The sequence below is a fragment of the Conger conger genome, chromosome 14 (assembly GCF_963514075.1).
Source record: "Conger conger chromosome 14, fConCon1.1, whole genome shotgun sequence".
NCBI classification, from domain to species: domain Eukaryota; kingdom Metazoa; phylum Chordata; class Actinopteri; order Anguilliformes; family Congridae; genus Conger; species Conger conger.
This window is the reverse complement of record NC_083773.1, coordinates 14,594,943-14,621,264: the sequence shown is the minus strand read 5'-3', so window position 1 is coordinate 14,621,264 and position 26,322 is coordinate 14,594,943. Positions and strand designations below refer to the sequence as shown.

At 42.0% G+C, this 26,322-nt stretch overlaps 3 protein-coding genes across 4 annotated transcripts; 2 read left to right on the top strand and 1 right to left on the bottom strand.

Moving 5' to 3' along the window:
* Nucleotides 1-270: 270 nt before the first annotated feature.
* Nucleotides 271-8,292, bottom strand: rrp9 (ribosomal RNA processing 9, U3 small nucleolar RNA binding protein). 2 transcript variants are annotated; one of them, XM_061220380.1, is made up of 15 exons: nt 8,064-8,292; nt 7,765-7,853; nt 7,368-7,480; nt 7,116-7,180; nt 6,976-7,017; nt 6,525-6,651; nt 6,068-6,192; nt 5,710-5,802; nt 5,371-5,471; nt 4,516-4,650; nt 3,837-3,899; nt 3,578-3,735; nt 3,088-3,167; nt 2,743-2,816; nt 271-477 (listed from the first exon to the last, which is right to left on the bottom strand). In XM_061220380.1, the coding sequence occupies exons 1-15, from the start codon at nt 8,142-8,144 to the stop codon at nt 378-380; spliced, it is 1,446 nt and encodes a 481-aa protein (XP_061076364.1). In that variant the 5' UTR covers nt 8,145-8,292; the 3' UTR covers nt 271-377. The 2 variants fall into 2 exon arrangements, with proteins under 2 accessions (XP_061076364.1, XP_061076365.1); XM_061220381.1 differs by having other exon boundaries at nt 3,590-3,735; nt 8,064-8,290.
* Nucleotides 8,293-8,575: 283 nt separating this feature from the next.
* parp3 (poly (ADP-ribose) polymerase family, member 3) lies at nt 8,576-19,068 on the top strand. Its single transcript, XM_061219698.1, has 11 exons — nt 8,576-9,069; nt 10,780-10,967; nt 11,501-11,626; nt 11,911-12,093; nt 12,517-12,646; nt 14,691-14,914; nt 15,197-15,352; nt 15,448-15,531; nt 16,406-16,583; nt 16,823-16,966; nt 17,367-19,068. The coding sequence occupies exons 2-11, from the start codon at nt 10,791-10,793 to the stop codon at nt 17,534-17,536; spliced, it is 1,572 nt and encodes a 523-aa protein (XP_061075682.1). The 5' UTR covers nt 8,576-9,069; nt 10,780-10,790; the 3' UTR covers nt 17,537-19,068.
* A 667-nt stretch (nt 19,069-19,735) lies between these two features.
* On the top strand, nt 19,736-26,021 carry gpr61l (G protein-coupled receptor 61-like). Its single transcript, XM_061220612.1, has 2 exons — nt 19,736-20,041; nt 23,626-26,021. Exon 2 carries the CDS (start codon nt 23,718-23,720, stop codon nt 24,990-24,992), a length of 1,275 nt encoding a protein of 424 aa, XP_061076596.1. The 5' UTR covers nt 19,736-20,041; nt 23,626-23,717; the 3' UTR covers nt 24,993-26,021.
* Nucleotides 26,022-26,322: the final 301 nt, after the last annotated feature.

Genomic DNA, 26,322 nt, shown 5'->3' with positions numbered 1-26,322 from the left:
TGAAGGTTAAACGTAACACTGTGGAGGACTGCTTTCATTCAGACAAATTAGTCATTTTTTGTGCTTGAGCTGCTTGTTTTAGGTCCTGCCACATATTACCTGTTTCAGGTACTTGCAGATTTTTCTGTTAAATATATTTTTCATCAAACTCAAACACTGCATCCACTGTCTGGTCTAATAACTAAAGATCCAGCACAGCTCTCTAGCTATTAATACCAACAGGCAACATTTTCAGAAAACTGAGACAGGAAAGGAAGAAGGAAACAAACATTGCTGAAAACTAATAGATTTTAATCAACAAAAATTAGAAATTTAGCATGTGATGCTTCAGAAACTCATTTACAAAACCTCTCGGGCATGCGAGACTCCAACATCTACTATTCACCGCTTGCAGCCTCCTGGTCCGAGTCCCTTTTCTTCAAGGGAATTATATAAAGGCCATTCTTAGCTTCTTTGATCCTCCACCATCTGCCCAGCCTGTCAATCAAACAAAGCCAATGTGTTCCATCAGTTCTAACATTCATATACGAGGCAGGCACCCATATGCAGGGCAGCTTAGACCTTTTCACATCTATGACACACATTTACATACATTTACATTTAACAAACACATTTACAATCAAGTGGCTTACTCAAGAGAGCAAAAGCAAAGTGGTTCAAATCTAATTTTTTCTGATTACAAGCTATTTTTCTTCACTGATGCGTCACACTTCCCAAGTTTTGTACAGTGAACAATGCTCACTTTCAGGAGAGTTAGGCACATTCAAACAGACAAGTGACCACCAAGAAGACAAAATGACTCTAGGTCATGAGGAAGGTTTTCATCCTGCCCATAGACATGCAATGTAACAGTGCCATCTTGTGTTTGAGCTCTGAAGACAGAGAGCTAAGTGATGACAGAATGATGACAATCAGGTCATGCACCTTCTACAGAGAATTTGTTTAATGAAAGACAAAAAATATATATATCACAATTCAGTTTACTTAGGCAGAATGATCGATTACCAACTAATTAAGAATTAATCAAATCTGGGCAGCACAAGAATGCTTCCTTGTTATATACACTCAGTGATCATTTCATTAGGTAGACCTGTACACCAGCTTGTTAATGCAAATATTGAATCAGCCAGTCATGTGGCAGCAACTAAATGCACAAGAGCATGCAGACATGGTCAGCTGTTTTTGAGACCAAATATCAGAATGGGGAAGAAATGTGATCCAAGTGACTTTGACTGGAATGTTTGTTGGTGGCAGACAGGGTGGTTTGAGTAAATGGTAAATGGTTGGAATTTATATAGCGCCTTTATCCAAAGCGCTGTACAATTAATGCTTCTCATTCACCCATTCATACACACACTCACACACCGACGGCGATTGGCTGCCATACAAGGCACCAACCAGCTCGTCTGGAGCATTTGGGGGTTAGGCGTCTTGCTCAGGGACACTTCGACACAGCCCGGGCGGGGGATCGAACCGGCAACCCTCCCAACTGCCAGACGACTGCTCTTACTGCCTGAGCCACGCCCCAGCATTGTATCATGGAAGCTGCTGATGTCCTGGGATTCTCTAGAGTTTGCAGAGAATGGTGCGAAAAACAAAAAACATCCAGGGAGCAACAGTTCTGCGGGCAGAAACGTGTTGTTGGGACCCGGAAGATTGGTGGTTCAAGCCCCCAGACGAGATCTTCATAGATGCAATGTTTAGTCTAAGCATTCAGCTTAGTCTGAAATGCTGGAAATCTCTTTTGGATAAAAGCATCAGCTAAATAACAAATTATTTTGGCAAAGAATAGAAAGATGAGAGCTCACCATTTCTTGAAGTCAGAATAAGTGTGCAGTGAAGGAATTGAGAATTATTTTGAAATAAAAAGTAAATTGGCATTGTGGTGTACTTTGATGGTGACGAAATGGCCACCATCTCAGACAGAATTATTAATGCACTGCAAGTCTGGTTTTCAACAATGACTTCCCTACACTCCTGTCCTCCACTACGGAGTGCAGACAAACGCACTTTCACTCTCCACTTCAGAAGACTTCACCCCTGAAAGATATTTGCACTTCAAAGGACAGCCATGCGAGGGGGAGAAAAGAACCCCAAGATGCAATTCCACCGGAGTGATCATGCTCACGACAAACCGCCCCGGGCCTTGGACACGGTATTCATAAGGAGCTGCTTATCTGCACCTCACCACTTCCTAAGTACCAATTATTTCCTGTCGGGTAATGACGCTCGTACGAAAATCAGCCTGCACATACAGCACATACTGTATAACACCATGAAAAGCCAAAAAAAGGAGAGAGTACCTTTTTGTGGAGGATTTAGATGATGTGCAGATACGGCATCGTATTTTATTGCCTTGGGCAAAGTGCAAGAGCAGGGTTTGGGTCGAAGGGGTGGAGAAGCACACTAAAATAGCATAATGTGGGAATAGGCATAACCCAGAAACAGGGCGGCAGGATTTTTATGGAAGCACAACAGGACGGGATGTTTTTCAAAAAATGTTTTGCACATGCCCCCAATTGCCTTACGAATTAACAATATTATTATTTTTAAAGTGAAAATAACTCCATTGCATGGCATTCCACTGAGATACCACACCAGGGCTTCACAAGCAAACAGCCAGGTACTGTAGCCCCAGGGCCCTGTCACTCACTGCAGAAACACGGGTACATCATCCAGACACTGACACCATTATATCCTGTGAAAAGACTGAACCTGACAGCCATCTGAGCCAGACTTTACCTGTGCTCCTGCCCAACACCTGCCACCAGGAAACTTCCAGAGCTGGAGAATTTCAGGCTGTTCACAAAACCTGTCTGTGGAGGGGAGATAAGACGTCACGTACATCTTAATACTGCAGGCTACATTCACTTATGCATGCATCTCATGTTCATACAATAAATTTAATATTTTTCCCCAAAAATAAGATCAAGTTGACCGTAACCGTAAAACAAAAATGGCTGGACACACATTTCTATCAGTGGCAGCCTGCAGATTTGCAGAAGGGGGACAGTGACATCATCTTTATTCACTGACTGCATGCACGGACACGCTCGAGGGATTAGAGTGCCGCTGCAGTGGACTCACCACAGGGACGCTGAAGAGGGGGTGCAGACCGCGATATCCCTCGCCACACCGCCACAGCTGCACCTTGGAATTATGGGAACCTGCAGAATCAAATTAATACATGATGCCCATGACAACTGATCAAAAACATTTATTACAAAATCTAGTATCCCAATGATACGCTTACAAAATACAGTTTGAACACTCGAATGACTAGAACACACACAAGGATGTAAGTTATTTTCCGTCTGTGTTGCTGAGTGGCATTACTGCACATCCACATGGCTTTGCTCAAAAGGAGGGAAGCCGCGCAATAATATTAATACCAATTCAGCTCAAGCACCAACCACACGTCTGCTCCAACTTACAAAACGGAATCAAAACGGTGCACAAAGCACCATATAATTCAAGCAGAGATCACACAAAATGAAAGCAAGGAGAGGCAGGAGCATTGGAGCAGAGAGCAGCTCGGTCTGTAGACACAGAGAGAGGGGGAGAGAGAGAAGCTCACAGCTGGAAGCACCTGATGCCACGGTGTCTGTGTTCTGCAGTCCTGCCACTGCTGAGATCCAGTGGGGCTGCTCCAAGCCTGGGTCCCCATGGCAACCGTGCGCCTGCTTCACCGTGCTGAGTGGCTTCTTCCGGTTAACGCTCCACAGGGCCACAGACCTGGGCAAGAAGCACAGCGGTCACCGGGGTCAGTGCCTTTCACCAAAACACGAGAAAAACGCCTGCTACTGCCAAAACAAGAGCAAAGGCCCACTCCTCACCCGTCATCCGCTCCAGTGATCATGTGCTCCTCGTTTATGAGCTGAATGCAGTCAATGGAACCCCTGAAAAACAAACATAACATTTCCTGGGGCAAATTTCATGTGCATATTTTTAATAAATGAATAAAAATAAACTTATTCTGCTCTCAAAGGACATTTGAGGAAAACTTTTCAGTAAACTGTGGGTTTAAATCATAAAATGATATTTTCCCCACATTAATTATTACCTTCAAATCCACATCAGTGTTCAAATGATTACCTAAATTAATTACAATAAGAAAGAATAAATTATGAAAATACCGAGCCCTGTATTTTCATATCCGTCCATATTACCATCACAGAACCACAGCCAAATACATGCTGTGAACTGTAGACATAACAGTTTGTGCCAAGTGAAATTGTGAACACATTCTTTTCATGAAATAAAACTACCTGAAGCCATGGCAGTGCTCGCAGCATTCAGGAAAACCTTTATTGACTGAAATGCTAGGCTACCATTCCCTTGAATTTTACAATAGAAAATAAAGCAATAATAGGGATATAAATCAACGAATGCAATATTTCAGTATGGACTGAAAATGAGTAACACAGTATTCAAGAACACAGCAATTAACGCAAACAGGCCAACTCCACACCCATTGCCTAGTGTGGGGTCCTGAGAGACGTGATGGAAACTCACTCGTGGCCATGGAACACCAGCTGCGACTCCTCTGCGATCTTCCACACTCTGACCGACCTGTCCCGACCGCCCGCGGTCACACAGCGTTCCCGGCTCAGGCAGTCCAGACCCGTGATCACGTCCTGATGGCCGAACCTGCAGGGACACAAGGTCGGGACCTCACACGCCGTGCTGCAGACCACATGCATACACAGTACACCCGAGACCGCACGCGCACGCGCACGCACACACACGCACACACACACACACACGAGACCACAGACAGACACACCGTGCGAGACGACACACAGCACACCTTCATTCACATCACTTATAGCCCAGAAAACCAACATAGAAAAAGATAACCTGACCAGAGACACAGAAGTACAGACAAGACACAGCAAACCTGAGTACAGGTATGAAAAATAGAAACGGACAAAGTGTTCCCCAAAAAGAAACTCTGATCTGATCTGCCTGATCAGGCTCAAACTGCATGAGGACCTGAGTAAATGCACCACAACAGATATTCCTCAAAACCGATAGCAGACCAGACTCTGAAAACGACAGGAACAAGGCCCAGATCACAGAAAAATACATTAATATTCTGGAACGGGTCAAAACAATCAGTGGTCAGTTTCCATACAGTGGTAAGGGAAGATGCCCCTGCAATTATAAACCAGGGCAATGCATTTGAGCATAAATTCACAAACAGAAAAATAATGGTTCTAGCAGCCCTACTAGAGTGGCAGACATCAGGCAACTATACACAACCACTGCTGACTGGGGTACAGGGGTGCTCAAACACCCCCTTCAGTGAGGACACAGTCTGCACTTCTTTACTTAAATGCTTGACATGAGTTCAGCCACCATACTCACAGTGTCTCAACATAGGCATTCTCATCCACGTTCCAGACCTTGACAGAGCGGTCATGTGAAGCACTGTACAGGTCATGTGTGCCTTTTCTAAATGACAAGCCCTGTGAATAGAGAAACAGACACTACTAAGACACATAAAAAAAAAAAAGAAGAAAAAAAAAGGGTTTTCGTACTTTTTACTTTGTCACTAAATTGTCAACCAGTACTTCATAATTCTGAAGGCACGCATCTTTACACAATTGACACCAAACACAGTCATTCACAATGATGTTCACAGATGAGCATGTAAACTCAACAGATCAAGTTAACAGAAGTTATTGAGTGAAAACAGGGTCTCACCGACACTGGTCCCCTGTGCCCTGTAAACTTGTACAGGTGTTTACATGTTGACGCTTCCCATATCATGATCAGTTTATTCATGTCTCCAGTGGCCTTTAAAAAGGAAAAATAATGAACAATAAGCACAATAAAGACACATCCAACTTGGAAACCATCAGTAAGGCTAAAACCTATACTGACACAAAGTCAGGAACCTAAATCCACCCATCAACTGATTTTGGACATGGAAAACCAAAGTATGCTGAATTTCACCGGCATGCAGTGCTTTTACACTTCGATATGAGAGCAGAGTTTTACAGTATAAAACCACAAGGTTTTGCCCATTTCACCACAGGCACCAAGTCGCAGTGTAGCTCACCAGGTACTTGCCGTCGGACGATATGGCCATGCACAGGATGTGATCGGTGTGACCCACATGCCGGTCCTCCGTCCCCTTCCTCCCTCCAGCGATCGTGTGTAGTTTTTTACCCGTCTCTACATCCCCTGTGGAAGCAACACAACCCATTCTTAGGGACTGGGAAGATGAAAGCAGCTCAACTCTGACCTGGGGCCTGTATCACAAAGGATTACTGTGTGAGCTGAAGTAAAACACTGTAATCCTGCCCCTGTCGTGGCTTATTGGGATACTATGCACTGGCACATTTTCAACTGTTATTCAAGAGGGAATAACTGAGAACGATGAACTCATGATTCCATACATAACGTTGAATCTAGTGAGTACCCTTCAAAAAATGGTTTATTCTTGATAAATGAAAACATTGCGAAAACTAATATAGAACCACGGTGATAAGGTTTAACTTGTCGCAGAGGCTTACACTTGATAATGGCACAGTCCTTGGCAGCAGAGAAGATATGCTTGTCATCAGGAGAGATGACCAAACAGGTCACAGGAAGCTTGTGGCCACGTAACAGACGCAGGTCAGCAGCCTCAGGTGGGAAAAGCTGGAGGACAGCATAAAAGAATCATGGAAACTCTTGACCAACTAAAGTAACAAGGGCCATTAACCTCATAAGACCCGCATTCTTTTTTGGTATGCATTTTTAATTTCTCTTTGCTTATTGGGCTTATTATAAGTATAAAAACTAAGCATCATCTTTTGACATGATGTAGTTTTTGAGAAAAATGATGTCCACATATGTGGACTCTCGGTCTTAAGAATTAAGTATTATGGTTGTACAGCCCAAAATGTGGAGTCCATGCATGTGTACGCCAGGTCTTAGGAGGTTAAAGCAATTAAAGAAGGGAAACAAGCAGAAACCACTTACGTCTTTCGCCACCAAACGCTGAAGTTTCCCTTTCTGTTCGAGCTGTGGAAAACAAGTTCATTTGTTTCACATAATTCTCTTAAGTACAACAGATAGGAGACATTATAATACAGCAACAGCATTTAATCATTGGCAGTTACCACTTCTTCCTGAAGTCTTCCAGCAACCAAATCGGTCTCAAAAGACTCCTCTGCCTTATTTTCCTCTATAAGACAAAGAAAACCTGTCACTTCATCAAACTTTAAAACAGTTATGCAAATCATGCCATTCAGAAACTCATGTAATAGCAAATCTAAAAGACAAACAAAAGATGTTAATTTAGTTGTATTGGGATGCACTGATTCCACGGATAAGAGTTCAAAGCCAGTGTCACTGTTATAGATGCGTCTCACCTTCTTCCTTTAGCTGATCAAGGTAAAGTTTAGCCAAACGGAGCTTCTTCTCTTGGGCAGTCTCGTCAAATTCTTCCTCCACATTGCCTTTCCTTCTCCGACTGACCTGAGGACTGAAACATTGAGAAAAACACGCACAATATGGTAAGTTTTATCTGATGCCTCAAGACTCAGAAATAAAGACTGTGCGAGAGAGAAACCTTCAAATGACTTTCCAGAAATATTTACAGAAACTTCAGTCAGGATTTTTATTTTATTTTATTTTTTTAACAAACATCTTCTACATTCCAGGCATAAACCATTTAAGTCTAGTTATGAACCTACACAAGTTATGAACCTACACAATCCCGCTACTGATTTTCTAGATATTATAAAAACATATAGATTCTTGGCTTACCTTTCTGGCTCAGAGTCGCTGGATATTTCTTCATTCAACCTTGAATTCAACTTTTTCGAACGTCCTTTATTTCTGGACTCTCCATCAGCCTGAAAACAGGAACACCGTGGCATGACGTCGTTATCTATGGACCTGGCAAACTGCTGGTTAGGCTTGTTAGTTAAGGTTTAAATAGTTTACCAGTTGACTATACGCTATACAATCTTCAGTGCCAAATCTCAGAATAAAAAACAAACACACCACTTAACGTTCATATTTTTATATGCTCAACCAAGGCATCCAGCTGAAATTAAGCTTACCTTCCTTTTCAATACAGCAGCTTTCTCGTTCGTTTTGGGAACACTGGCGTTCACCTTTTTCTTTATAAAGAAAGATGACATAGTGAGCACTACTATTACGGCTCACGTATATTAGAACACAGCTAACGCGTATAGTTTTGTTCCACTAACGTTATGTACACATGCCGTTCACTCCAAACTAATATGGCTAGCGCCGATAGCATCCCACGTGGGTAAATTTCCCACATGCATAGATGCTGGGCCCTACAACCACGCCCACATTGACGGTTTTGATAGGTTGATGATATTTTAGGCACGCCTTCCTGACAATGTAAGCTTTTCCATTGGACAGATTTCCGGAAACACAATATAGGGAATTGTAATTGGTTAGACACGTTTGAATCGGAAATATACCCAACGTCAATTCAATCCCTAAGAAACCTAGTTTGGACCACTTAGTTCCACTCATGCATTTTACTAGGCTAAATTAGTTACGAGTAGTTGAAAAGAAAAGTGCTGGTTTGTCTCAGCTAACGAAAAATGTCAATACGGCTTTCCTCAATTTACTTAATGAACGAACATTACAATAATATGCAATGCTAGTAAATGAGAATAATATACAGGACACTGATAAAAACTTAAAACAGAAAAGTTGCAGTGTCCCATTTGACCATAAACAATTGCACAATATAACCTATGGATCAAGAATAATAATTTGAATCATTATAATTTTTTATCATTAAGAGTATTTGACCAATATTTGTAAAAATAAAATGTACAAATTGAATAGTTTCACCAACAACAACAGTGATGGTGCTGTAATTAATGCGGATGACGAAGGCTTGGAATGAGAAGAGGTGGGGAGGGGATCTCTGAAATCGGTCGTGAATTTTCTATCGATCTAAGCCGAACGCTTAGATCATTTTCCGGGAAACATCTTGCACCGCCCACATAAACAAAACTGGGAAAGGCACCACTGTAGTTCACTGTGACTGCTTGCACTGCGTTGGTGAGCTCCTATTAAAAAGTAAGTATCTTTTCAAAAATACTTAACTAACATTTCTACTTCTATCTGACTAGCTAACTAGTTCATATGTCGTTGTTTTAAACGGCAGAGTGAATATTTGGTTTCGTATCTGTTCCATTCGTTGATTTAGCTAAATTGCATATCAAACATAAATGCTATAACGTTATTGATATACTGTACATGTTGCTTAGCTTCAAGGGGCATTATTGCGCAAAAAAGTATTTGGCTCTGTAGCCTATGACGCTTAAGTTAGCCATGTTAGCCTTGTTTCAGGTTGCGACTTCAGTGCTACAGTAGCCTACATTTTTATCTGGGGCAACGTATTGTCGTGTACTTTACGAGCTTTTTTGGCAACCTGCTAGTAATACTTCTCTGCTGTATTAACATAGTTAATGTTTCATTATGACTAGTATTGTAGCAGTCGCTAACATGCAAGTTGCTAGTTTACTGTAACATCTCTATAAAAAAACGTCATCAATGTGGCATGCCTGGGCAGGTCTACTGATGCCTCAGAACCAGCTCCGAACCAGGAAGTGTTATTGTTCCGTGCACAGTTCTCTGTATACGCTCTCACTTATGTTCTGCGGGGAAAACAGACGCATTCAAAGATTGCAACTATCACCATGATATGGAAAAATACCTAGCTAAATAAGCACAGCCTACAAAATTGTATCCTTGCAGTTGCAGAATAAATCTTAATTATGACTTAATATTTGTTCGGGCTATTATAATACATCGATTGTGTCTACGTTTTTGTTCTTTGGTTTGAAATTATTATTATTATTATTTTTATTTTTTTTTTATTTTATTTTTATTATTTAGCACACATGTATATATACCCACTGGGGTCCAAAAGTCTGAGACCACCATCCATCCATCCATCCATCCATTATCTGAACCCGCTTATCCTGATCAGGGTCGCAGGGGGGCTGGAGCCTATCCCAGCATACATTGGGCGAAAGGCAGGAATACACCCTGGACAGGTCGCCAGTCCATCGCAGGGCACACACACCATTCACTCACACCTACGGGCAATTTAGACTCTCCAATCAGCCTAACATGCATGTCTTTGGACTGTGGGAGGAAACCGGAGTACCCGGTGGAAACCCACGCAGACACGGGGAGAACATGCAAACTCCGCACAGAGAGGCCCCGGCCGACGGGGATTCGAACCCAGGACCTCCTTGCTGTGAGGCGGCAGTGCTACCCACTGCACCATCCGTGCCGCCCTGAGACCACCAGACAAACAAATTTAATACAAACTTTTTAATTATAAATTATATTATCAGCCTAAACATTTTTCACTCAAATTTAATTGTTGAGAAATGTACGTTCATTTAATAATTTCGTAGTATTTGTTCTAGAAAGATGTACCCAATAAAGTGGTCTCTGGGGCATGGCACACTTTAGGTTCCTCAACTGGTGGCTACGTGGCACAAACCTTACCCATAAGTGCTTTGTGGACTTTGACTGAATTATAAGCATTAAACAGGGGGAAGATAAGTATAACAATAATGCACAGTGCTCAATACATATGGACAATTAAACAAATAATCATTGGCATAGGTATACGCCCAGTGCTCCACTGATCAGGTCTTTTACACAACTTTTTCTCCAAGACATTCAAATGTTTTTTGAATATGTTGGAGTGCATTTGTGTGTAATGTATGAATTCATATTAACACTTCGCAATGTGTGTCATGTCTACAGAGCAGTTGACCATGGCACCAAAGAAAAGGGCCGCTCCAGCCAGTAAAGCTGCAGGGAAGAAAATCAAGAAGGAAGAGCCGGAGGCTCCAGAGGATGCATTCAGGTCTGTCAAAGAGGCCTTGAAGGCGGCAGCCCCACAGGACAAAGGCAAGAGGAAGGCAGATGTGCACTGTGGAATTAGCGCAGAGGTGAGATTTGGCTTGACTGGATGGAGTTTTATTTGAAGCCAATTCTAAGTGAAATTTTAACATCAGAAGTGGAGGTGGAGGTATTCGAGAGGTGGTTCATCTTTTCACTGGGCTCAAAATAAAGTATGTTACATTTTTAGAATGGTCGCATACAACTCTCTGTAAAGGACAGGACTGACCAACTCTCAGCTGTTCACCACTTCCAAAGCAGTATAAAGTGAACATGGTTCTAAAGTCAAATTTGCAAATGTTACACAGAAAATAGTAGATATTTTCCATAGAATGGCAATGTTTTTGAATGTTTCAAAAGGTCCATGTTTCATGATGGGGTTTGCATTATCCCAGTCAGAGTCCGATATCTAATATGCATTTTGAAATAAAGCTGTGTGTGACAGAAGCACAGTTTAAAGGTCTGTCAATGTTCATGGAAAAGCACATAAAGAATAACCAATGAGGTAGTGTTTGTCATTGTCTGAAGACTTGGGGACAGCACAGTGAATTGATATTAAAGAGGATGTTTTATGTTTCCACAGGTGCTGGAAGATTATGACTGTATGCTCAACCAGACCAATATTGGGCATAACAACAACAAGTTCTACATCATTCAGGTTTTACAAAATGGAAAAAAGTATTATTGCTGGACAAGATGGGGCAGAGTGGTAGGTGACTCACTCACAAATAATTAAATGCATGCGGATGTGAAGAAGCGGTGGGATGGTTATAACTTCTGGCTTGAAAAAAGGAAAAATTACTTTCCATTGTAATGATTTTATTCTTAATTGTGATTCAAAAAAGAAATACAAGTGCTGCTATTAAAGCCATTTATGGAAATAATCGAATCATTTTTCATCCTGTTTCCAAGCCCCGAAACACAGATTGTCAAATGTACTTTTTGCAGAATAAATTCAGAAACCTAATTCTCCACTCACTGCATTTTTTTCAGGGAGAGGTGGGTCAGTCTAAAATGTCCTCTCCCTACACCAGTTCCGATAAAGCAGTGAGTGACTTTGAGAAAAAGTTCAAGGACAAGACTAAGAACAACTGGAGCGACAGGGCCAACTTTGTCTCTCATTCTGGCAAATACACCCTGATCGAGGTCGATGGGGATGAGGAAGCAGAGGTCAAGGTGAGGGGAACTGTGTAGCTCACATATATAACATATATAACTTCCATTTTGCCTGCATGATATTTACACAAGCATTTACCTCCCTTTTCCATGTCCGCAAGTGTGGAAAATTTACCCCCACTAACTCCAGGTGCTATTCCATTGATGTTAGATAAGAAATGAGACCTCTAGCACCGATTGGACTTTGTGCACTTTGCTAATGTCCAAAAGGCTGTGTCTTAAAAATATAATCTAAATATAAAATGTAGGATGATACCTTTGCTAGTTTTGTTTGGCTAGGTAAGCTGTTTATTGTTCAATATATTTGCGCGGTGCACACTTATCCCTGGTCATGGGTATGCTCTGGGTAATATATTATTATCATTTAATTTAAATTAGATATGCTAGTGAGGCTATAGCATTCACTTTTACCAACTGCTGTAGGTGGACAAGGTTGATGGAGAGGTGGAGAAGAAGGTTCTCTCTTGCACTCTGGACAGATCGACAAAGAGGCTTATCGAGCTCATCTTCAGCACTGACATGTTCAAAGAGGCTATGGAGGGAATGAACCTGGGTGAGTGTCTGCCTTTAAACTGCATTTATTCATGGTGCGGCAGGTAATGCAAGTGTGTTTTGGGTGACGTTTCATTGGCCCGTGTGTCCGTATTTGACAGCGGTTAGTAAATTTGTTAAAGCATTTCAGATGTAGGAGCAGGAACAGCTGTCATTGTGGGTGTGGTTTGCCATGCAGTTCTGTGTAAACGGGTTGCCATTGTGCTGTGGTGTTACGAGATAAAACAGGTTTCCCTGGGCCTTACCTTGGCTGAAAAAGGAAACAATAAACAAAGGTTTTAAACTAATCAGTAAACTAACTGTTCTGCCTATGACCTTTAAAGAAAATCCAATTCTATAATGCAACACAATGCCGGTACAAAGTTTAACTCAAAAGTATTTTCTTTGGGACAGTTGCATGTTATCTTGCTCCACAGTTCCTTCTGTTAGTGTAAATCAATGTAATAGGGTCATAGGTTGCAGACTTACTCTAGGTGTGTAAACGGAGGGATAACCCGTGAAATGTAACCTATATGTCTGTCAGAATAGGACTGCCTACTGTGTATGCAAATCAGGCTGTAACAACAAAATTGCACATTTGACAAATTAGATTTAAAGAAGAAGAATCTTAAAAAAAAAAAAAAAAATTTAAAACATGGCTTAAAATGAATAAAACAAATAAGTGGTCCATAACTTAAAAATAATTTGAGCGGTGTGCATTTTTGACTCAATGTGAGTGTTAGTTATCTTGTTTGACTAAACTATTTGAATAAATATTTGTCAAAAGCAGATTATGGCACACTTTCAAACTCTTTATACATGAGCTCAGTAAATTAATGTCTGATGAGAAGAGGCAGCTAACTCCTTCATCTTGAGAAACCAGCAAAGCTTGTCTGACAAAGCCTATCCATACAGCAGAGCTTGTCATCTTGGTATAGAGCTAAGTACTCATACATATGTCAGAAAAGGTAGATGATAAAAACTGATGACCATTTCACATTATGGTGACCCATGTTACCAGCTGTTTAGATGTAACATTTAAACGATAGATGTTACATCTAAACAGCTAGAACAGGATAAAACAGGTAGGTAATTACAATTTCAAGTGCAAGAAACTTTCATAAAATGGATGCTATCTCTGATTTAAACTGGGCTCTATTTATGGGTCTTGTAGTTTTCTTGTTGCTAAGACTATAGTTCTTCAAATCTTCTTTGGAGTGTAGTATGACTCCCCTGTACTCCTGATACTCCTACAGGATTTGTCTTCAGCTCTAGGACTTTGAGTGAGAGCCATTGCATAAGTTAATTAATTTAGCAGATTATTTTAGAATTATTGGATTGCATTATTGTAACATTATAATGAATGTTCTACCATGCAAACTATCAATTTGGTCCTATTCGCTGAGTGTAAAATTCAGCTTTTATCAATGTCTCTAGTCTCATTTTTTCAGCTCACATACAGTGGAGTTCAAAAAAGTTGGGCATCCCTGGTTTAAATGTCTGTTACAATGAATCTGTATGTGATTGAAAGCAAACCTGAACTCTAAATGGTACAGAGTTAAACATGAGACCTTTCTGCAAGATTTTATTTTATTTTCATTTTCTTTTTACAAAAAAAAAGGAAAAGTAATAAATGATAAAAAAGTTTTATTCTTTGTTACTTTTTAGGATGATGAGTACTAAGGCCCAGACCCAGGTGATTTATAGTTGCTCGAGGAGGAGTTACAAAGTACTAACTGACAGCACAGGGCCTTTTTCCTTTTTTAAAAATTATTAAAATAAAAGTAAATAAAAAGTAATCTTGCTTTAAAATATGAAGAATTGGGTCATGTTTAAGGTTGTACCATTTAGAGGTCAGGTTCACTTTCAGATATTCAGTGTAAAAGGCTTTTTGACCAGGGGTGCCAAAATCTTTGCACACGACTGTATATCTTTCCTTAGTATATCTTGCTGAGCAGGAACATGTAAATAGATTTTTTCTTACAGCATAAAAGTGGACCTGACTGACCTGGTGTTGGTCCTGTGTGTCATTTATTTATTTATTTATTGCGATGGTGATCTTGTAGATGTTAAGAAGATGCCCCTGGGAAAGCTGAGTAAACTGCAGATTGCCAAGGGCTTCGAGGTCCTGGAGGAGATTGAGGAGGCCATGAAGGCCAGGAACAACAGGAAGCCCCTGGAAGAGCTCTCCTCCAAGTTCTTCACTACCATCCCCCACAACTTTGGCCGCAACCGCCCCCCGGTCATCAATGATGCCAGAATCGTGGAGCAGAAGAAGGAGATGCTGATGGTGAGGCACACAGTCTGCTCTGTTAAGAAGTAATATAATGATTTTTGTTTTAATTGCTCAAAATCAACGCACAGTTTGTGGTATTGATTCAGTGGCAGGCTTTTGATTTGTATTTATCTATTTGGAGGGTTGATTCATATGCTCTTTTATTAAAGTACATTTTTATTTATTTGTAGAGTATCAAATTCTGAGTTGTTGCTGCTTTGCTGCTGTCTGGGAAATGAAACCTTAGCATTCTGGCTGTAGGTGATGGGCCTAACCATGACTTATTTCCTCTGGCAGGTATTGGCTGATATTGAACTTGCCCAGAGCCTCAAAGCTGAGAGCGAGAAGGCTAAGGAGGAGATGGTGGAGGAAGTTCCTCACCCACTGGATCAGGACTATCTGTCCCTGAAGTGTGATCTCACTTTACTTGAGAAAGGCCGAGAAGAATTCAAGGTACTGCAAAATACACTTCTGAACTACATTGTTGTGTTATTGTGGGGGGTGCAATATTTATGTTTTTTCATGTTTTTTTTTTCTTTTCATAAAAGGTAATAAACCAGTACCTGAAGGCAACAGCAAATAAAGGCGGGCCTTCCATTATCGATGTGTGGGAAGTAAACAGAGACAAAGAGGTGAGAAGAGCTTTCAGCGGTTGTCTCATACTTTTCATACATTTAAAATGTATTATGTAAGTACTAGACAAGCCAAACAAGACAAACAGCCCAGATGCAGGAATTTGTTAAGTTGTATTGCTATTCCTGTGTGTGTGTGTGTGTGTGAGAGAGAGTTTATGTGTGTGTATGTGTGAGAGAATGTATGTATATATGTATGTGTGTGTGTGTGTGTGTGAGAGAGTTTATGTGTGTGAGAGTTTGTATATGTGCGAGAGTATGTGTGTGTGTGTGTGTGAGAGAGTTTGTATTTGTGTGAGAGTTTATGTGTCTGTGTGTGAGAGTGTGTGTGTGTGTATGTGAGAGTTTGTGTCTGTGTGTGAGAGTTTATGTGTCTTTGTGTGTGAGAGAGAGAGTGTGTGTGTGTGTGTGTGTATGTGAGAGTTTATGTGTCTGTGTGTGAGAGTGTGTGTGTGTGTGTGTGTGTGTGTGTGTGTGCGAGAGTTTGTGTCTCTGTGTGTGTGTGAGAGAGAGAGTGTGTGTGTGTGTATGTGAGAGTTTATGTGTCTGTGTGAGAGAGAGAGTGTGTGTGTGTGTGTATGTGAGAGTTTATGTGTCTGTGTGAGAGAGAGAGTGTGTGTGTATGTATGTGTGTGAGAGAGTTTATGTGTCTGTGTGTGTGAGAGAGAGAGAGAGAGAGAGAGTGTGTGTGTGTATGTGAGAGTTTATGTGTCTGTGTGTGAGAGAGAGAGAGTGTGTGTGTGTGTGTGTGTGTGTGTGTGGTGTATGGTGTATATGTGAGAGTTTATGTGTCTGTGTGTGAGAGAGAGAGTGTGTGTGTGTGTGTGTGTGTGTGTGTGAGAGAGAGCTTATGTGTGTGTGTGTTACTCTCTAGGCGGAGCGCTTCACTGAGCACGAGGAGCTGGGGAACCGGCGCTTGCTGTGGCACGGCACCAACGTGGCGGTGGTGGCGGCCATCTTGAAGAGCGGGCTGAGGATCATGCCCCACTCTGGAGGCCGCGTGGGCAAGGGCATCTACTTCGCCTCTGAGAACTGCAAGTCTGCAGGCTACGGTGAGTCACACAGACAGCACCACTTCACTACAGAACAACCTGAAGGAAATGAGGAGGATAAATACTGTTCAACAGTTTCTGCCCTCAGCATGCTCTTCCATTCCTGCAGAGCAGAAATAGCCAGCGAGCAACACGTACTCTTTCTGCTGCTGATTCTTCCAGTCCCAGATACAATATTAAAACTGCATAAAACAGATGATTTAAACAAGTTAGCACTTATTTTCTTTTTGTCCTGCCAGTGAGTACATCAAATCGCACTGGAGTGATGTTTCTCAATGAAGTCGCCCTTGGCAAGGAGCACACCATCACAAAAGATGACTCCTCCCTTCGGAAAGCGCCAAAGGGCTGCGACAGTGTGGTCGCTCGTGGAAAAATGGAACCAGGTGAGACTGCTGTTTGAACGCAGGTGTGGTCTCAAAAGTACTGACACATTTGTTTCCGTGTCCCGGAGAGAGAAGTTGGTTGATCAATGAAAGTCCAGCCAATCACTGCCTTTTGTCAGCACACCACAGTCAATCGCTGTTCATGGCTAGGACAATCACACCTAAAGGACTAATCACTGTCTATAGACAGGAGACCATAACCATTCATCGGAATGTTAATTGCCTTCGGTTATCTCCTCCATCTATTCATGTAAAACCTTTTTTTCTCATAAAACCTATTTTATGTGAAGAAAAGCACTAGAAACATATTGAGCGACCCTGATGGGTTTTTTTTTTGTTGAAATAATGGAAAAATGTTATTTCTGAAAGGGTTTCATAAATGCCTCTTGTTGAATTTCAGACCCCTCCAAGGACATCACCATTACCCTGGATGGTAAGGAAATAACTGTTCCACAGGGGGCGGCTATTCAGCAGTCCCAGTATGAAGAGAGCTACTTCCACAACAGCGAATACCTCGTCTACAAAGAGTCTCAGTGCCGGATCCGGTATCTGCTCGAGCTAAAGTTCTAACCGCTGCAGATCGTCAAGGGCAAAGCAGTTACAGACCTCTCAGTGGTCCCTGATGGCTCTCGTCAAAGAGCTATCCTCATCTTTTTTCCCCTCTGCACTTTACTGCTTGTAGCTGCACTTTATCTTCTGCAGGTCTTCTCTTGCACTTTGGTGGCATTTTGTTGTTTCCGAACTGTTTTCTATACCTTCAGACTTCACCTTGCTCAGCCATTTTACTGTACTTCTGCCTAAAACTTTGGCTTGGTGTGTGTAGAATGTGTGTAACATAGAACTTTGTGTGTTCTTAATTGTAATGGGAGGGTGAGAGTTTATGAACCTCTTACACAAGGATAGATGCCGTATTATCACTACCCAGTGGTTTAAACTGAGCAAAGCATTTGGATGTGTTCTGTGATTGGTTAATTAAGTCTTGGCTAGTGGCTTCTCCCAATAGGGTGTTCAGGAAGATTCACTCTCCCGTTGTCAGTTTATAGGCACTGGTATATACTTTATTATTCTCCACTTGTGTTTCTGTCCAATTCTCATTTAATAGTCTTTCTCATTGAATAGTCCAGGTCTTTCATACCTGCTCAGATACTGCTTGCAGCATGGCCTCTTGCTGTTCTTTCAGTTGTAACCGTTGTTATGTTTTACACTATCCACCTTGTGAAGATCCGCTCAAAACATCCCCATGCTATAACAATCACAGACTGTGTTCAGAATAGTACTGATCATGCACCAATGCCTGGATATCGTGTTCTTCCAAATTCCTTTCTTTACAGTAGCCAGGTACATTTTACAGGAGAACATTTCCCTTTTTGAAGTGCTGTGGACTAATAGTAGATTAAACAATAATGTGTCTGCTTAAATGTTTACATTTAATTTATTAATGATAACACAATTTAGGACTAATTTAGACTATTGATTGTAACAAGGTGCCTCTGCTCAAATATATTTGGTTAGGCTTACACTACATTTTGCACTGGTGTCTAATATTGTATGAGACAAGCTGTCTAGCCATAATGTCGTTTGCACTAGTGTTACTTGCTTTTTTCGCCCGTCTCATACTCAATATACAAACTGAAGAAGTGCTGTCCACTGTTTTGGCACCAGAGTGGGTGCTATTGCAGTGGTGTGAGTTCATAGAATGCCTGTGTAGTGCACGTGCTGGGGGAGAAAGCATGTGCATGTTTGTAAAGAGCGTTCTTGGTTGAACAGTTCTGTTATGTTCTGTAAGGGGAACCCTGAGGTTCTGCGGTTTATGTGCATCTGACATTTCACTTTGCGGTTCAGTGTGAATTCTGTGCAGATGCAGCTAAATGTATAACTGTGCTCAATAGAGATTTGTTGCTGTGGATGTTTAACTGTGGCCTTTTTTTGAAAATGCAGTAGTACTGCGACTCTACCAGGAGATGTCAGTATAGAGCCCTAATGGAAGTAAACTACTCATGCATTCTGTTTGCTGTTTGCTGTTTTCTGTTTCGAGCTTTTTGCTTGTATCCGTGATGCAGATTCAATGAATAAAAAATAACTTCTGCAGCAGAGTGAGAGAATGAGACTGAGACTGTTTCATGTTGAGTGAGCTGTGTGTGTGCGTGTGTGTGTGCGTGTGTGTGCATGTGCGCGTATGAGTTTGTCTAATCCCTGTGTGTGGGCCTGGAAGTACAGCATCTGTTCCCTACACACGAAGCTGTTTGCCCTTGCACGGCCAACAACAGCCGCAGTGACACAAGTGTACACAATGCATCACTGATTCATCATACACCTTCATTTAACCAAGCCATGTACACTCAATATGTCTGCGAATATGGGTATTCTTCAGTACTCAATCACGATTATCATCCAAAAATACTTCCGCCTGAAAGGTTGGCTTGGACTTCGACTTTGATTTGAAACTGACCGTTCATACAAGTTAAATATTTTCAAAAACAGTAACCACATCAAAATATCGGCAATTTATTTTCTGCATTCCCAAATGTGCATACAGAAAGAGAAGCGGCGGAGGCCACGTGCGGGTAGTACTCTGATGCGCACCGCAGGGCCTGTGTGCAGTAGGACCCTGGGGATGCCTGTCTCTCAGGGGACAGAGGAGCGTGTGTGTGTATTCCAAAGAAGAGAGGGAAAAAAAGTCAAGGCACACAATGTGTGACAGTCACTGCCATACACAGGGCTGGGGAGAGAGGGCGGGCGAGGGAGCATCACTTCTGCTGGCGGGGAATCACTAGCGTCGCTGTGAGCCACGCTCTGCCGAAGATGCCGTCATCCCTCTGAGGCTGTCCTGCCCTGTGAAGACCCCGTCCGCCGGTCCAGAACGTTCCTGCAAGGTCCCAATGGTGGCACGGATACGCCGCTCCCATCCCATCCAGAACCAGGTCTGCTAGATTCTGTGACAGCGCCGAAGCCCTGGTACTGCCCAACTGGGTTTTCCCGAGGCCAAGAATGAAGCTGCTCCTCTGTTGACTGGACCTCCGCTGGAGAGGAAAGTGGCTGAACGCCAAAGATGTTGCAGCTGGTCCCCTGCTGTAGGTGAGTAGGAGTCAGATTCTATCAGCTCCACCTGCCCAACTGTAGCCCCGCTTCTCTTAGTAACCTGGATTTCAACCGCAAAGGTAACCTGAGCAAGAGCTCAAATGTAGTCAATCTTTTTCCATTTTCTTTATTTTTAGAACTGTATGAGGAGAGAACTAGAGGGTACTAAACCTGCCCTTGAGATGCAGTTTCCAAAATCACGAGCTAGTACTGAACCATTCAGACATCAGACACACAAGACCTGTGTCCTCCACTTATATTTCAATATAAAAACATCAGTTCAGAATTTCTTTAAAGTCTGACAGCAGTTAACCTTGGGACTGGAGCAAACTAAAGTAATTCTGAAATCTGCTCAGAGCTCACTTGAAAGAGGACCTGCACAAAGGCAGGGTGATATTGAGGTGAAGAAAAGCAGTTGGCGGTGTTCGCTATCTCTGCTTGCCGAGTAATTTAAAAGTCCTGTGTGTGTTTGTGCTTTAAGATGCCACAGTAATGCTTAACAGGCTGTGGAGATTGGCAGGTTCATGATCATGATTAAACAGTTGTGTGGCAGCAAATGATGTGTCATGTTCTTATATCTGTGAAAAGTGTAGACTGAGAAAGAATTGAATCAACTGAGCAAATCCAAAGCTCCTCTTATCACTAGTCCATACATTTATGTGTTAGAAAGCATTGTAATCATTCTTATGGTAAAACACATCACACCGTTTGAGACAATTTGCCATAATTCAATTGAGGCATCTTGTAGTATGTGCAGCCAGTGGATTCTAGTCTAATGTTTCAAGTACACAAGTGCTTTGTGGGTGAATAACTGAAAATAAGACATACAAGAGAGGGATCTGGACTTATTGGGACATAGTTGAAAAATGCTCAACAAGTAAATACACTCTCAGAAATAAAAGTATGAAACGTGCCTAAAAAGGTACAAATGCTTGTTGCTGGACAATTGTACCCCAAGCCAGCAATGTATAATGAATTTGTGACTTATTTGCTTGGAAAAAACATACTCCTTTGTACCCTAAGAGAATATTACTGTACCTTTAGGATACGCTTGGGAAATTTGATCGTTGAAGAACAAAAATGTTCCAATTGTGTTGTAAGGATGGAGAAAGGGAGATGAGTAGAGGTGGATGCGGTCATAGTGGAGCGGATGGAGAGATTGTGGTGTGGGGGCAGGGAATGGGAGGGAGCTCCACAGGAGACCCCGGCACACAAACCGTGTTTGTTCCCCATCGTGTGATCAATCACAGAGGGTCACTGAACTCCAGCCAATAAAAACAGAGCAATTCACTGGCACTTTGGGTCAGAACATACAACACGCGCCTACGGTACCCGCCACTGCGGCTGTGCGGATGCTTTTGTTGATGGTTCCCTGTCGTCTGTAGATACTCGGCCTTGAGTGGGAGTGGATGCGAGGGAGGGAAACGCATAAGCCCAGTGGGAGATAAGGACGCTCCTGCGTGCAGACATCACAGAGGACATTTCCGTAGTCTTCATGCTTCTGGCAGGGATACTTCTTAAACTGTCCAATAAAATATATTTCAACCGTACATGTATTTAAAAACAGTTATTGCATCCATATCAGTATGGAGTCTTACATTTTTTTTATTGCACTCATTGGATTGTATGTTCATTCATTCATTATCCTAACCCGCTTATCCTGAACAGGGTCGCAGGGGGGCTGGAGCCTATCCCAGCATACATTGGGCAAAAGGCAGGAATACACCCTGGACAGGTCGCCAGTCCATCGCAGGGCACACACACCATTCACTCACACACTCATACCTATGGGCAATTTAGACTCTCCAATCAGCCTAACCTGCATGTCTTTGGACTGGGAGGAAACCCACGCAAACACAGGGAGAACATGCAAACTCCACACAGAGAGGCCCCGGCCGACAGGGATTCAAACCCAGGACCTCCTTGCTGTGAGGCGGCAGTGCTACCCACTGCACCATCCAATGCCGCCCCATTTGGATTTTATGTATGTTGTGTAATATATTTTTTAAAACAAGGAGATTGTTACACAGTGGTTTTGTCAGACAAAATTTTGAATACTGTCTGCAGGGGGTGGGTATGACATGTGGGTACACATTGGGTCCAGGAATTACATTAATGAATCACATTTTAGTAACAGACTGAAAGAACTAAGACATTATTTACTTATTCATACTTAGCAGAGCAGACCCAGACTCCATGCAGTGATGCATACTCTCTCGTCTGTATTTAAATGGACAGTTTAGATGAGCTGAATGGCCTGTTCTAGTCATGATGTGTTCTAATGTTCTATGAATAGGCCTGCCCACAAAGATGGCTTTTCAAATGCACCATGCAAATTGATTGCTTTAATTTATTCATATTAAATTAGCTACATTAAATTAATTACTGACTGCAGTTCCAGGCCGTGTCACAGGCAGACAGTGTTATGGGATAATCTCTGGGGATTATTGTGAATTCTTTTCCAAATGTGTTTTTTTTAAATGAGGCACTTTTCTGTGCATGATGGGAAGCATAGTGCCCTGAAAATGAGGACAACCTTACATAACTATACACTGTCTCTGCATTAGTTTGTGCAATAGATTTTCATTCTAAAAGATTCAGATTTGGATCTGCATTTAGCTGGAAAGTCCATTTTGAGGGTGGGGGTTTAAATCATTTTACTTCATTAAAATAAAAAAATTAAAAGATGCACCAGATAGCAAACCATTTCCCTAAATAGTTCAATTCCATTTATTCTGATCAATGTAGTCTGCAGGGCTTTTCATAGTACATAGCATTTTTAAGAATTTAAAGTACATCTCCTAAAAACTAGGGGACTACTGGGTTATTCTGGTAAACTGCTATTTTACTGGCTGGGGTCGGCACGTGTGAGAATGAAGTGGGTTTTGCAGAACTATATTTATTGTTTTCCTGTCTTATCTCCAGTTCACATGGGGCGGAGGTCTTCTGAGGTGATTTATGGGCATGCTTGTTTTTCACCAGCAACACAGCGGTGGGCGGAAATGGGGTTTCCTCTTCCCGAACACATCCTTAGCACAATTCATAAAACAGCCAATTTGTTCTGTGCACAAGTAGTTATTATATACCTCTCAGAAATAGTCATAAAGGTTTTGTTATTCTTGTGGTTTGTAAATAACATCAATTTTCTTTCCTTGTTGTCAAAGAGTTAAGTGTATTGACTGAAAGGGATTTAAAAGATGTCTGACCTAATTATTTGATAAGAATCCAATAAATACTACAGGGAGCTCAGAGATGCAGTTACAGAAACTGGGGTGCAGACATGTTTAGGCATTCATATGAAACTTTTGTGATGCCAACAGATATGAGACTTTTTAGTTGTAGCTGACTGAAAGCCAAGGATCTCACTTTGAAATTAGGAAAAGTCCAGTCCCAATAGCCCAATAATGTGAATAACTTCAAGTAGTAATGAAAAAAAACAAAAACAAAACATTTTCAGTGAAAATAGCCAAAGTCATTTATTGAAACCAGCCACCCAACATGAGCAAAACAAGTCTTATATGCTAGATTGTGAGTCGTTTTCTCATACCCCTAAAATAATGCTTGTTATTATTTATTTGCAGGAATACATAATATAAAGCTCTGGAATGTGATTATTTACATTGAAAGACAGAAAGAGTCCAGCATGCTACCACTGGAGAGTTCCCTGTGAGCAATGGGTGGGTCAGGTCCCATGTTGAACCTTGTGAGCAACCGTACTTTGCACAACATCACATCTGGCCTGCTGGGGCCCAAACCCACGACTCCTACCCTGCCGCTGGGGGTTTTCACAGCCTCCCAGCTCAAGGACCTGGTGGGGATGTTCTTCATGGTGGGCCTGAATGCGGTGGCCCTCCTGGCCAACACGGCAGTGATGGTGGCCATCGTAAAGGCCCCGCACTTGAGGAAGTTTGCGTTTGTGTGCCACCTGTGTGTGGTGGACCTGCTCTGTGCCGTGCTCCTGATGCCCCTGGCCATCGTAACGGGCTCTCCCTTCTTCAGCGCCGTGGTCTTCACAGTGCTGGAGTGCCAGGTCTACATCTTCCTCACAGTCTTCCTCATCTGCGCCTCCATCTTCACCATCATCGCCATCAGCGTGGAGAGGTACTACTACATCGTGCACCCCATGAGGTACGAGGTGAAGATGACGCTCAACCTGGCCATCGCTGTGATGATCTTCATATGGGTCAAGTCCATCCTGCTGGCGCTGGTCACCCTGTTCGGCTGGCCCCCGTACGGGAACCAGAGCTCCATCAGCGCCGCCCACTGCTCCCTGCACTGGAGCCACAGCAGCCTGCGGAAGGTCTTTGCCGTCCTCTTCAGTGTGGTGTGCTTTCTGGTTCCCTCCATCGTGATATTCGTGGTTTACTGCAATGTCTACAAGGTGGCCCGGATGGCGGCCAGACAGCACGTCCCTGTGCCTACCTGGGCCTCGAGTCCCAAGCACCGCTCCGACTCCATCAACAGCCAGACCACCATCATCACCACCCGGACGCTGCCGCAGAGGCTGTCCCCAGAGAGGATCTTTGGAGGAGGCAAAGCGGCCCTCACCCTCGTCCTCATCGTAGGCCAGTTCCTGTTGTGCTGGCTGCCGTACTTTACCTTCCACCTGCACCTTTCACTTGGGGATTCGCCCCAGAGCCCAGGAGATGTGGAGGAGGTGGTCACCTGGCTGGCCTACTCCTCTTTCGCCGTCAACCCCTTCTTCTACGGGCTCCTAAACCGACAAATCCGTGAGGAGCTGTGCAAGCTGAGGAGGTGCTACTCCACGCGGCCCCTGGAGCTGGGGAACTCCAGCCACGAGGGCTCCATCCAGGAGAACTTCCTCCAGTTCCTGCAGCGGACCAGCTGCACAGCAGAGACACGCTCCAGCTGCGTCCAGTCCAGCCCCAGAAACACTCTGGACCAGGGTGTCCGCATTCCCGGGCAGATCCCAGAGGAGTTCAGTTAGCCTTCCTCAAGCATCACTATCAATAGAATGCCTCATGGCTTCAAGGTGCCAGTCAAGTCTTATTCTGCTTGCAACATTATTCTTCTATACAGGGTGCAAGTTGCAACAGATTGCCATACAGTGTTACTAGAGGCGAGTTCTTCTCACTGAAGCAGCAATGGTAACATTCCACCAGAAGGGTACTATGAGGTTTACATGCAAAAATTACATCTGTTATTTTTCTATTGCCTCTGCCATTATACACCATCTGCTCTTAGAAAAGACATATGGGCAAGAGAATATTTGATGGAAACAATATGGATCTCTCGTTATTTGTTGATGTAATCAAGCAGTTATTAAAATGTAACATATATTACTTGTAGGACATTTTTCATGTTTTTTATTCATTATTATACTGGTAATAACTATAACAAAAATATTCATTATTATTATTATTATTCTTATTATTATTCTTATTATTATTATTATTATTATTATTATTATTATTTTGAAGTTCAAATTCTCATCATTCAAAAAATAAGGAGGTGTCTGTAATTTTATTTTATTGATACAAACTATCATACTAAAACTGGAACATGTATTATAACATGTAATTACATATCAAATCCATTGACAGCAATATTTTAAGATGAACATTCTTTTGAAGAGCATTAATATGAACTGGCAGAACTATGTATTTTCTCATTTTGTGGGTGTTTTTGCTACTGTTTGCTACCATTTGTCATGAAAAGTTATTTGTTATTAAACTATAAACAGTGCAAGGAAATAAATACTGAATTTGACACTAGAAGAGAGGTTTGCACTTCTAAAAATATGTTTCTGATGTTTGCACTTATTTGTTTAAATGTATACAACTCTGGAACGTACAGTATGAAATTTTTCATTGTTTGTAAATGTTTTATTTCACTGTATTTTTAACGATGCTAAATGATTGAACAAGTGTTGCAGATAGTGCATGTCTATCCAGCATAGTGCTGGCTTGTACATTTTGTTTTCCAATAAAGAAATGCAAATGACTTTCAAAACAGATTTTATATCATATGATTTGTTATTATATTTATATTTTGTACTCGTAAGCACTGGCAATATTTGGCTCCCTTTTCCGCTTATAAATATCTTTTTATGTTTATTTAATTTAATTACACCTTTAGTGCAGACTAGAAACTCATGTTCTTTACAAATCATGTTGGGTCGATCTAACATGTTACATAATAATCCCCAGCCTCCCAACAAGAACCATTTCTGTAATGTGACCAAGTTAGTCTTTTTTTGTATGAATTCCAACTTTTCAATAGCCTGGGCAGTCTAATTCCACATGGAGTTATGCATA